Source organism: Diuraphis noxia, unplaced genomic scaffold, assembly GCF_037042655.1.
Source record: "Diuraphis noxia isolate RWA-SAM2 unplaced genomic scaffold, SU_Dnox_SAM2 contig0005, whole genome shotgun sequence".
NCBI classification, from domain to species: domain Eukaryota; kingdom Metazoa; phylum Arthropoda; class Insecta; order Hemiptera; family Aphididae; genus Diuraphis; species Diuraphis noxia.
The window spans coordinates 3443449-3457703 of NW_028301715.1; the positions used below are offsets into that span (position 1 = coordinate 3443449).

Genomic DNA, 14255 nt, shown 5'->3' on the forward strand with positions numbered 1-14255 from the left:
TACATTCTACAACTATACTGTACTGAGTGTACAGTTATATACTATGTAGACGGGTTTATATTTATTTGATTTTCTCATCATTTCGATTTCGTACCGTTGAGTCAATATTATATGGCAGATAACGTAAATTACCGGAACACGTCACGTAGGTACTAGTATTAGGTGAGTTCTACCAAACGTTTGTTTCTTATTTACTATTTTTAAAAACAAGATACTTTGAACTAATGATAGAAACGCGACACCCTCATATACTATAGCCTATAGGTACGCATAATGTCTGGCTTATTCGGTAGCTTTCGTATTTTATAATAACGCACGCGGCAGCAGGAGATGTGCGTAGGTAGGTATAACCTATATTATAACATAACACATAAAATGACGACGCGACTGTGTCGATGGGTAGTAATTATATATATATATATATATATATATATATATATATATATATATATATATTATGTAAACTCGGTTAAAATAACATAATAAATTATAAATTTATAATATTATATGATGTCAACGTACAATCGCAGGCAAACGAGCCGGACAGGAAATTAAATTAAAATCACATATTTGTCAGTACTTGTATAATATAATATAATAGGTAGTGTTATCGCCCATTATAGCGCATAATCGGTTATCGGGTCATTTACACTCACCGTTCCTTGTTTTTTAACGACTTGTATGGTCCTGATATGAAAATTGGCTAATTCTTCTTCGTGCAACACTGATATATTGAGATCGCCGTAGTTTTCGCTATTCACCTTGGCCGATGGCCAGTACTGTATGCACATAACCTAGGGTGAGGAACAAACGAGTGAGACTTCCGCCGCGTAAATAAACGGAAAGCGCCGTCGGATGGACCGACTATACACACACACACGCACACAAACGTTTCGAACCTTGATAAAGTCGAAAGTCTTGGTCAACATGACGATGCAACACGCGTTTTCTTGCCATATCATGCGCCAAAAATCGTTGACCGTGTTCTCGGTTGGTCCCTGCGTGACGATGTAGGCGTTCGGTTTCAACAGGCTCTGAAATCAATACAACAAAAATATAAATAAATAAATCGAATGTGCTTAATGGTTAAATGTGCAGTTAATTATAATTAGGAATCTTGCAGGCGTAAACCTAATGGAAGTGCCTATAATATAAAACCAATTTATTAGAAAGCAGTAATTTCTCTATGAAGATATAGATATATTAATTTCAATTTTATCATAAAATCGATGGTATTCGAATAGGATCCTATATTTTTGTTATACTATACTTCTACTATATCATATTTGAATTTGGAATTAAATGGCTACAGATTTGCTGTTCCTCTGAAAATTTCATTTGAAACTAGTGATGTTTAAGAAAAAATTAAAAACAAAGCTTCTAGCAAATTTAAATTATTTTACACATATGTACGTACATATGTCGTATGTAAAATGCCCAACTTATGAAACATATATATGTTTTAATAATTTAATACAATTGAATTGATAAATAATGCACATGAAATAAAAAAGTATTTGATTCTTAATTTATGTATAAGGTATACAAACATTTGGTTTTAAGTACAGGTATTAAATACAGGAGCATATTTAAAATATGTATTCGAGTACTTGAAAAGTATTTTGATATTTTTACTTGAGATTCGATTGTTCTACAATATTGAATAGATAACACGATGTAATTTAATAAGCAGCGGAGGTATCCTGTAACACCATAGAAACGATTGTATATGTATACAGTTGTAATTATACACAATACAATTCGATTATTATCTTGTACCACAGTTCATCGTTCAAAATGAACATTATTATGTATTATAAATTATAATTCAAAGGCATTGTATCGGGGATGAACGATCGAGGCGTATGATATAGATTTAGGTTTATTATGATATCGTAGCCATAATATATATATATATATAATTTTGTAATGTTATACCACCGCAATGGATGTCTTCTGAACAAGGTTAAAACAAAGTTGGGGACACACTTTAATATAATCACATTGGCCGGGCTCGAGTATTGTTTCAAACTGTTCATATATTATATAGTTTTGGGGACGTGTCCATGTATATTTATATATATTATGTATTATACCGGCTAAAATTATATACAGGGTGATTCACTAAGCATCCTCATCACCACCTCCTTTCCATATACTAATGAATTAATTCAGAATCTGATTTTTGGAATTATTAAATATAAACACGTAACGTATTTTACCATATTTTCAAGTACATGAAATTTTTTAATACCTATTTAAGGCGAGTGTCTTCTGGCGATACAAACTTCTGGTTTTCAAATGAGAAGTGTCAGCTTATTTCACTGCAAATTATTAATGGATAATTTTTTTGAAAAAAACAAAATAGAAAATAACTAGTATACATATAGTTTCTCAATTATTAAAATGTTTGTAAGATAATATTCATTAAAAATAGTTTTTACAAAAAAACAAAATTAATTTTATTTCGAATCTAATATATTTATCATACTTGTACCATTTTTATAAATTATAAAATGTTGATAGATTCATATTAATTACTAAAATATTCAAATGTAACATCTTTCAAATCCAATATCATCGGGACTTAATAGTTAATATTCTTAGTAAACATCTCAGTTAAATAACATAGAAACTACTCATTCGAATTTTGATCTTGATACTTAAAATTAAAGCCCGAAAAAGAATCATCTGAATAATTTACTGTAGAAAAGGTGAATTCTCTGGTTCGAAGACAAAATTTCGTATTTCCAAAATATTTCCTCTTCTAGTGCGTATCGTAGTACACTAGTACGAAAAATATCAGTCATTAAAAATTAAATATGATCTTTACAAGAATATTGAAAATCTTAAATTGCAACAAATTGTTGAACCAATTCATGTTGTTATAGAGAAAATAATGGAGGCGAGCGTGTTACCCTTGTGAACTTAGCAGTGCAATGATAACAGACAGCTTTTAAAATGGTCTAACAAATTTGTTAGTGAGTTGTTAGAGATTGTTAGACAACTTTCAAAGTGTGTTAGACATCATTTTTGGCGCTAGAAATTTTTTACTTTTGCATCTGAATTTGATTTAAAAAAAAATCATTATATAAAAAAATTTAAATGAATAAAAATCTAATTTGATTAAAAATTAATAGTTAACCAAAAACTCGGAATCAATTTAAAAAAAATTATTGAATAACCAATTAATATTGGATAAAAAATCTAATTAATTCAAAAAAAAAAAAAAAAAACAGAATAAAGAATAATTATGAATAAAAAAATCTAATGTGAATAAAAAAGTATATTGGATAAAACATTTAATTTGATTAAAAAAATCATTAAATAAAAAAATTAAAATGAATAAAATTTCTTATTTGATTAAAAAACAATTAGAATGAATAAAAAATCGATATTTTGGATTAAAAACTTGGATTTATTGAATAAAAAATATTATTTTATTAAAAAAAAAATAAGAAAAAAACATAAATGCTAATATTAATATAATTACCTATAATTACCTACCTCCATGATGACCTTCAATGAAAAGTTAAAAGACTAAACAATATAAATAACATTATGATAACACCACATTTAATATTTTATACAAGAAACAATTAAATTAAATAACAATGTACCTAAATCCGATTTTTAAAAGAAATATTATATTGAACTATCAATAAAAATAAGTAAAGTAACTTAAATGTTAAAAATATTTCATAAGTGAACAAGTTTTTGATAAAATTACATTTTTTATCTAATATAGATTTTTTTATCATTTATTAATCTTGTATTTAATTAAATTATTTTCTTTAATCAAATTAGATTCTTTGTCAAAAATATTGATATTTTATTCTTATTCAATTTTTATTTAATCATTTTTTTTAATCACATTACATTTTTTTTATAAAATATACCTACTTGTTGATTCATACAAATTTTTCATACAATTTTTTTAATGAAATTTGATTTTTTAACTAACTATAAATGTTTAATCAAATCAAATTTTTATTTTTATGAATATATTATGACGAATATAGCTCTGAATTATCTTTTTCTAAAACTCTCATAGGTAAAGCGTTTCTCAACCTATGGTACACTAACAAAATCTCGCTTCATGAAAAAACTGAAAAGTATAATTATTTACATTAAATTATATTTGTTACAGCGGCGTAGCCAGGATTTTTTTTCGGGGAGAGGGGGCTGATCAATTTTTTACACAGCGGTGCATTAAATACCTATTAGCACGGCCGAAGCTATAGAAAACTAACAAAATAAAGATGACAATTTAAAATTAGTAAAATACAATTTAAGACTTTTTGAGTGAATATTGTAGACCATTGAAATAATTTTTAAATTTTATTAACATTTCGGGGGGGGGGGGGGCTGCAGCCCCCTCAGCCCTCCCACTGGCTACGCCACTGATTTGTTACTTCATCTGATACCTATCATTAATAACTGTGAATATTTCGTTTTCCAAAAATTGTAGTTCTGGTGGTAGCAGTGCAAAAGTAAAAAATTTCTAGCGCCAAAAATAATGTCTAACAAACTTTGAAAGTTGTTTAACAATCTCTAACAAACCTAGATTTATTGTTTGAGCGAAAAAAAAAGTTCTAACAAACTTTTGCACTGCTACCGTGAAGATAGCAGTGCAAAAGTTAAAAAGTTTATTGCACCGAAAATAATGCCTAACAAACTTTGAAAGTTGTCTTACAATCACTAACAACTCACTAACAAATTTGTTAGACCATTTTAAAAGTTATCTGTTATATCATTGCACTGCTAAGTTCACAAGGGTGAGCGTGTTCGGTGAATCACCCTGTATTTTATTATACACAATAGTATCTATGCACTTGGACTATATACACGGCTTAGTATAAAATGTACAGAGTAGGTATATAATATTATAATTCACTGGAAAATGCACTGGTAATAACAGCATCATCAACGTCGGACCATTGTGTAAGTACGTTTCCCCAGCCCCCCCACATTGTATTTTTGGCCAATATTTTGTACTGAATTTGTACGAATTTGTACGATAAACACCTAAATTTGTACGATTTTATTTTCAGAACCATACATGAATTCGAGTGGGGGGCTATAGAAACGTCTCTCCAGCCCCCCTCCCCCCGTTTCTAAAATTATCTATTTATATAAAATTTCTATGCAGATATTTAGTACGGAATTTGTACGAATTTGTACTACCCTTTGCGAAAATTTCGGAAAATTCCTTACAACCGAAAAACACATTTTCCTAATATGACGTTTCCCCAGCATCCCCACGAGACTAAAATTAGTTTTCCGAAAAAATTTCTATGCAGATATTTAGTACGGAATTTGTACGACTATTTGCGAAAATTTCGGAAAATTCCTTATAACCGAAAAACGCATTATCCTAATATGACGCCCCCCCCCCCGACTAAAATTACGTTTCCGAAAAAATTTCTATGCAGATATTTAGTACGGAATTTTATCTTCTATTATAACATTGTTCAAATAATTATTGTTAACCAATTTTGTAAAAACATTTTTCCATCCCTGAAATATAATCTTAATAAATATCACCTACCTACTTGAATATTGTATTGATTTACATAAGTAGGTACAATTATAATATTCATAGTTATTCACCACTATAATAGTGACTATTATAGACTATTAAATAGTCTATAATACACAATTATTATCATAAGTGCCGCAAGTTAAACAACCCGTTTAGGGCAACACTGCGTGCAGGTGTACGTTTCGGTTATCATTTTAGATTCTTAGCAGAGCGATGAATGTATTGATTTTACCATGATGTGTGTTTTCTTTTTTATAATACACATGTATACCTAAAACCTACATACACGGATTGTTATCATTTATTAGACGTTTGTTGGTTTTTAACAACCCATATTATATATATGTATATATAACTAAATAGGTAGGTACTAGATCATGTGCTATGCCGCCTATGCATACTATACATCAGGGATCGGAATTATAGGTCGATCGTTATAAAAATTAATTTCACCATTATCGGTCGATCGCGTAATAAATATTCGGATAATGTGGATTACTATATTTGTATATATCTTTTTAGATTCTGAGCGGAGCGATGAATGTATTGATTTTACCATGATGTGTTTTTTTTTTTTTTTTTTTTTTTTGTGTCTGTCATCACGTTTTGGGGCAGTAAAAATGCTTCGATTTTTGACTTCAGTACCTCGTCCGATCAGAAAGTGAATCTAGTTGGTACTTTGGGGGTCAAAAGTAAAAAATTAAATACTTTTCTAAATAATCGAGAAAAACAAACTAAAAATTAAGGGAAAAACGAGAAATTTTACGCACACTCATTTTTCGACAAATGAGTATATATTCTATCGAATATATATTCTATCCACCATGCGATTTTCAAAAAATTTCGACTTAAGTTGAACTATTTATAGGGATTTTCGATCATTATTAGTTTTTTTAAAATTAATATCGATAAAAATTTATTTGTTGGGTAGAAAAGCTTGAAAATTTAATACAAGGCTCTTAACATATTGTTACAATAGCAGTTGAAAAATAAAATAAATTCATAGTCACAATTTTTTTTATAAGCATTCAAAGTTTGAGTTTTGACAACATATTATGTAAAAATCACGAAAATTCACAAATTATCTTAGATAGAAATTCATAAAAGTTTTACTTTTTAAATCTAAGATTTGAAAATTTAATACAAGATTCCTTACAAGTTTGTCAATCTTTATCACAAATAAAAAGTCCACCAGAAATTCAAATTAAATTTTTATGAGCATTTGAAATTTAAATTTTTACAACATTGGATTTCCACTGGATTTCACATTTAGTGATTTTCTTATTTTGGTGTAACTCTAAAAGTCTAACACAAATAACCGCAGATACTTGAAATTTTCTCTGAATGTTTATATAGACATTTTCTATATTTGATAACATTTTCAAAATATTTAGATTTGTTTTGAGCTGTTTACTGACATTTTAATTTTTCAACTTTTTTAGTTTTTTTTTTATAAATATCGATAAAAATGTATTTGTTCGGTAGAAAAACTTTAAAATTTAGTACAAGGCTTCTAACACATTTTAACAATAGCAGTTGAAAAATAAAATAAATTCATAGTCACAATTTTTTTTTACAAGGATTCAAAGTTTGAATTTTGACAACATACGTGAAAATCACGAAAATTCGCAAATTATTTCAAACTAGAAATTCATAAAAAATTTTGTTTTTAAATCTAAGATTTGAAATTTTTTAACAATCTATAATATTTCTATTATAATTTCGTATACAATGATATAAATAATATCATTGGATTCAAATTTAATTCCATCCATTACATTACAGTAACCCACTTGTAACCTACTGTACAACAGAGCGACACCCACTACTTACCCGCCTTTTTGAGTTTATTGTTATAACAAATATTAATATGTATTTATGTTATTTTTATTATTTACAATAACTTATACTATTATCCGTTAGATGTGTTGATTTTAAACGTTTTAACTTTTTTAATTGTCAGTTTTTATGACCATTTGAGTTCTGTGTTTTTCGCCCTCGTGATTAAATTATAAACAGATATTAGGTACCAGCCATCGATCTCAATATTTTTTTTCATCATGCGTGGACGAAAACCTAGTGTACCACATCAGGTGATAATTGATGCAGTTATTTTATTTAAAGACCGAGTTATAGCCACTGACAATGATGGCGTTAAACGTAAGTACCTACCTATTATAAATTATAATAACATACTAACATATAACATTTATAATTGCTTGAATCAATTTTAAAAGCATGATTTTTTTGCTCCTCTTAAATCAGAGAAACACAATCTAGGCAGATAGTACCTGCTAAGTCCCTACTAAAGTAATCGAAATAAATATGAGAAAATGTACAACAAAACTGGAACAGTTTTTTTATTCAAACCAACTTTATATTAATTTAAAATTGTCACTGTTTTTTAATGATTCATATAAAATCAACAAATAATCAATATTTCAATAATTATCTATCTTGTTTCTTCGATCATCAAGACCTTAGCCCAAACTTGCCAATTGTAGTAATTGTACTATTATATTTCAAGATAGTAGATAATTGTCCGAAAAATTGAACATCTTTTGCCACTCATGTGGTGCTAACGCACCATGTTGTAGCGTGTTCTAAAATCATATTTATACCCCAACCGGTACCACGCCATAGGTCGACGAGTTTCATATCTATCGCAGCAACGAACAGTTTATAAATACCCAAATACTAAATATCTGCATAGGAAATTTTTTCAGAAATCGTAATTTTAGTCTGGTGGGGAAACGTCATATAGGAAAATGCGTTTTTTGGTTGTAAGGAATTTTCCAAAATTTTCGCAAATGGTCGTACAAATTCGTACAAATTCCATACTAAATATCTGCATAGAAATTTTTTCGGAAAACGTAATTTTAGTCTGGTGGGGGGGCTGGGGAAACGTCATATTAGGAAAATGCGTTTTTCGGTTGTAAGGAATTTTCCAAAATTTTCGCAAATGGTCGTACAAATTCCGTACTAAATATCTGCATAGAAATTTTTTCGGAAAATGTAATTTTAGTCTGGTGGGGGAGCTGGGGAATCGTCATATTAGGAAAATGCGTTTTTCGGTTGTAAGGAATTTTCGCAAATGGTCGTACAAATTCCGTACTAAATATTTGCATAGAAATTTTATATAAATAGATAATTTTAGAAACGGGGGGGGGGGGGCTGGAGAAACGTTTCTATAGCCCCCCACTCGAATTCTTGTATGGTTCTGAAAATAAAATCGTACAAATTTAGGCGTTTATCGTACAAATTCAGTACAAAATATTGGCCAAAAAAAATTGCAAAAATACAATGTGGGAGGGCTGGGGAAACGTACGTCCATTACGGCAACGATGAACCACTGACGGGGACCACTGCGAGACTGCGAACAGTGCGATGTGCGAAACTGCGAACTATATTATGTGTGTACATTATACACCGCGGTGTTTGCATAATAAGGACAGGTTTCCGTGCAATATATTATTACTACGCACGCGCGTGTGTACTTATAATATATATAGTATTACTTCGCTGTTTATTCGAGTGGTAATGAATCAAAGTGTTGTTGACATGTACGGATTTCCAATATATATATATTATTAGAATACACAATCGAAATTCGTTGCAATATAACTAAGGTATATAATATATTACGACAACTATAATAATAATCATAATAATAGTATTATAGCGACATGACGTCCTGACGACGTGTAGTGCAATATAATAATATGATATATTTACTGTTTACTGTTTACGCGATATCTGAACGATTTGTTTTGTTTTTACGGTAAAAACGGTTTATTAACTCTCAAAGTCTGAAGTCGAATATATTTTCTCCATTCGAGTCACGGACACGTCGTATTCGAACTCGGCACGAATCGAACTGTATAATGTGCGACGATCTGTGTACGTATATAGTATAGTTACCTGCAAATGATGGTATATAGGTACTATACTATTATTTTTTATTTATATTATACACTGCCTGGAAAAGTGTGCATAAAAGTTGTCAAATCATCGATAACTATTATGCTACTTACCTACGTATTATATTGTATTGCATACGATATTATGCTAGTGTAAATATTTAGTGTTTTTTCAAAGCGATTTTTTCCTAATGTTAGCTTCAGCTTAATAATAATATAATATTATTACCACTTATGCCAAACGACCGGTATGAAATAGCAGATAGTGCACACAGCACACTTTTTTTAATTCAGAGAGAAAAAATTTAAACTGTCGCTGCACCAACATAAATTTGTGGTTAAACATGTTAAGAGTGGTTAGACAGTATGGCGTGAACTTTTTCTCTTTTATGAAGTGACTATTTAAGATAAAATATCAATAACTATTTCCGTGTAAAGTTGCTTGCCAAACTATCACAAAAGTTTCATATATTTTATCACAACGATTTTAAATTTAAATTTGTTTCATTCTCTGAGATGGCCCATACGGCCATACCTAGTTATTGTATCGGTATACGAAAATAAATCAGTACAAGAAGAATACAGAATTTAATTTTTAAAACAAAATGACTACGGGCATATTTTTTAAATAAAAATAGTAATATAACACATATTAAGTTCATATGTACCTATTCCATTTAATCTACTAAAATCTTTTAAACATTTGTAATCGGTCTCTTTATTACTTTAAGTTAAAATATTGTAATTTAATTGTTTTTTATTTATTATTAATCTAATTATTCAATTTATTTATAATTCTAACTTTATGAATATTATTTTATCCGTTACTTTATTTTTGTCTTTCTATTTTTATATTACTGTGTTACGCTGAATTGATTGTTTTAATAATTACTGTTTAGTAAATTTGCCGGATCCATTGAGATTAATAAAATAATATAAATAAATAATTATATCATGTCTGTGACTCGCTGATCAGTATACAATATTATAATATTTTTTTTTAAGATAGTGAATGGTTGTGGACAAAAGTAAAGTTCAGTTATATTACATCAATGGATATATATATATATATTAGTTTATCGTTTATCATCTGCGTTGTTAACATAATATTAGACAACCCTTGCGCTTCGCAATGATCTGACGGGGCTAGTTTTCTAGAATACTCGGCTGCGGCAGCTGGATCGCGGATTTGGGTCGCATAAATTATATCGTTATACTTATGCGTATATATATATACATATACATAATATGCAGTTATATATATATATAACAGGGCGACCTTTAGACGGGTACGAAAAGTTTAGTAAACGAACGGTACGGCAGCGGAAGCGATTGTTCTAATCAAGACAACGCTGGTACTGGAATAATTCCAGTAATTCCACCCGGTGGATTAACCACACGCGGAGTCCGAGTTTTCGCGAATTTTCTTATATTGTACCTTCGGGCGAGAGGCCATATGGTTTGGATAAAATTACAATAATCTTACTCGAACCTGGAAAATACGTTCGGGAAAAGAAAACACCAGCTACACTCACGCGCAAAGAATCTGCTAGAGAAAAAAAATAATTATAATATTATATTGGTGATTTACGTTCGATACGAATATCCGATTTAGACTGCACGGACGGACAGCGAACGGCTTTATTATGATATTATTATATACATATATAACATATATATAATATGTCGTAGCCACTTCGTGAAATCGATCTTTTCATGAAAAGATGACCATTTCGTGAAATGGAAACACGTTTTTTACACTTTTTGAAATTCAAAAATATTTCACGAAATGGTCACTCAAATTTAACATTGTGTAATTTTTTTCATAAACTTCATTCACTTTGTGTAGTGAAATACAACATTTAACAACTTATTCTACCCTTATAGATTTAACTTAAATAATTATGTATAGTAATAAAGTTTATTTATATCATATTAATTTATTAACCGTACCTATAGTGAACATTTTTTATTTATTAGAGCAGTAAAATGAATCGTGACAATGACTGTTACATTTTTGACTATATTTAAAACAAACACATATTTTGGTTTTACAAGCACTATTACACGAACAAATTAAAAATCCCTGGCCTCCAGATACAATTTGGACAGTTTAACGCAAGGTTAATTGTTTATGATCATCATTATGATTATGACTTTTATCAAAACCAATAAATATCATCTACACATTTCATATAGCTTGGTAATTGCAGTATAATAGTCGTATAGAATAATTTAGATATTACTTAAGCATTTATTGTATTATTTGAAATACGCACGAGGTTAATATGTATATAATCAAACTTGACGTTTTAGGTTTCCGTTAAGTTGTTCGCGTAAAAGTGCTTGTCAAACCAAAATATGTGTTTGTTTTAAAGGTAGTCTAAAATGTAACAGTCGTTGTCACAATTCATTTTCCTGCTCTAATAAATAAAAAATGTTTACAATACGGTTAATAAATTAATATGATATAAATAAACTTTATTGCTATACATAATTATTTAAGTTAAATTTATAAGGGTAGAATAAGTTTTTAAATGTTGTTTGAGTGACCACTTCGTGAAATATTTTTGATTTTCACAAAGTGTAAAAAACGTGTGTCCATTTCACGAAATGGTAATCTTTTGATGAAAAGATCGATTTCACTAAGTGTTAACGACATATATATTTTATAGGTATTTGTATAGGCATGGTTTATTAAAAATTCGCGATTTTTTCATTTCGTCGAGAATTGCATTTTTTTTTATTCCTTATATTATATTGTAAATCGTCGTTATAAAACACCGACTCAATACATATTATTATTAAACTAGGTACTGCGCAATACCGCGATATAATATTAAATTGGTAATTAATATAGATTGTTGGGGTAGGATAATATACCAATAAAGGCGTAGTTGGTAGTAAGCTAGTGAATGTCGTTACTTCATCAAATACAATACATATGTACCGTGGAACTCGATGTAACTATTATTAATTGGGTATTAAAAATAAAATGTTGCATAAGTTTGATGATAGTGGTTCCTATATACACTAGGTATAGGTAAAGGTAATAGGTATATATATTAAATTATATAACCCATTTGGTATTTTGTATGATTATTGAAATGAGACCCAGCAATAACTATTTACATGTTCTGAATTTATTAATACAAGAACAAGGATTAGTCATAATATACCAATCTGACCCACATTCATATCATAAAACATGAAGAGCAATCATTCTGTAGACAACACAATGAATCGTTCTTAATCAAATACATAGTCTCAGACTGTCCGCTATTCTCCAACGCAAGAAACATCCTCAACCAACCTTCGTCGATGCCCGATGGAGAACACAATACACACCTCACACCTGATACATATCTTCTTCAAATCCATAGGCATTGACTTAAAATTTAATATTAAGATAAAACTGTACAACTAAAATAAATGCAAATATATAATTCTGTAAAACTACTAACCCCATAATATTATGTAATTACCAATCACTATAATTAAACTATCATAAATATAATATAAAATGTAATTATGTAAATAAAACTCCAGGGTAATAACCAAGTTTTAAGCCTTTATTCTCGATAAAAAAAATAAAAAAACTATTTAGACATATTACATTTTTTACATAAATACTGCAAAATATTTATTGTTTTAATATTACATTGCTGATTTCTGTAGTTCAACACTTAATATGGGTACGAGTGTGTTATCTGGAGCTTTTTGTATTATTTTTGTTGAAATGTGAATTAAAAGTTACTGACAAACTCTGCAATGCAATGAGGTCGTATATATTATGAGTACTTATTGGAAACTAGAAAGTCGTGGACCCAAATATTCAAGATATTTTTAACCAGCCGTGATTTTAGGTACTATATATGGCAAGTTCAGTCTATGCATATTATTAAATAATGATAGTAAATGAATTTTCTTATAATATTAAAATTTAAATGTGTACTATAATATTCAATATTGCTTTATTTTGTAAATTAATTTCCGAAACGTTTTAATATTTATTTTCCTTATGAATAAATAATTTATTGTTGTTTATATAATATGTTCTACAAGTATGTACTTAAAACTATAATGTACATAATTTATAGTTTATACATTAAATTTACTGCAAACGTATAATAACATAGTTATTTTTATTAATAAAACTTTAAATTACCCATGAAGTTTTCTTTTAATTTGTGAAAAACTGACGGAAGTTCATAGCGAAAAACACTGTAATAACTATAGGTAAATATTATAGCATGGTTGTATTTTTAATGCATAAAATATAGTACTAAAGTGTTTACGAACCACACCCAAATGGCCAGATCGATTTACGAAATTTGTTTTAAAGATTGCTAGTATGCGTTTAGCAGTTTGCCAAAAAATAAAGGTACATCGTAGGTAGGTGCTGCATGATATTAGGTTTATAATTATTTTACGATATAATAACAATATAAGGTGTATAGTACTATTATAAATTATAATAAAGTCATCGAAGCATAACATGACAACCTGAGATAATAATAATATAGTCAAAGGTTATTATATTTTGTTGTGAAACGATTACATGAATTATTATTGTGACGTGTCAGTAGGTATATGAGGCCAAGTCTAGTTGAAACGCCAGTCCCGTTTATATGTATAGTCAAGTCACACTTAAAAATAAATATTGTTAATTAGGTACGATAATACTATATAACTCTGGGGTCTAGGCGAGATATAGGTATAGGTACGGTTAAAAGTTTTTTATTTTATAAAATATCATCTAGGCACACGATTTTTATATTATTTACACA

At 28.8% G+C, this 14255-nt stretch overlaps 1 protein-coding gene across 2 annotated transcripts in view; it reads right to left on the reverse strand.

The window, feature by feature from the left end:
• The window catches only part of LOC107164719 (protein tyrosine phosphatase 36E), a 208327-nt gene that overhangs the window by 9591 nt on the left and 184481 nt on the right, over positions 1-14255 (reverse strand). For both annotated transcript variants that reach the window (XM_089228617.1, XM_089228616.1), the window contains 2 exons: positions 900-1034; positions 657-794 (listed from right to left, as the gene is read on the reverse strand). In XM_089228617.1, the coding sequence (XP_089084743.1) occupies positions 657-794; positions 900-1034 (273 nt within the window). The remainder of the gene's footprint in view (positions 1-656; positions 795-899; positions 1035-14255) is intronic.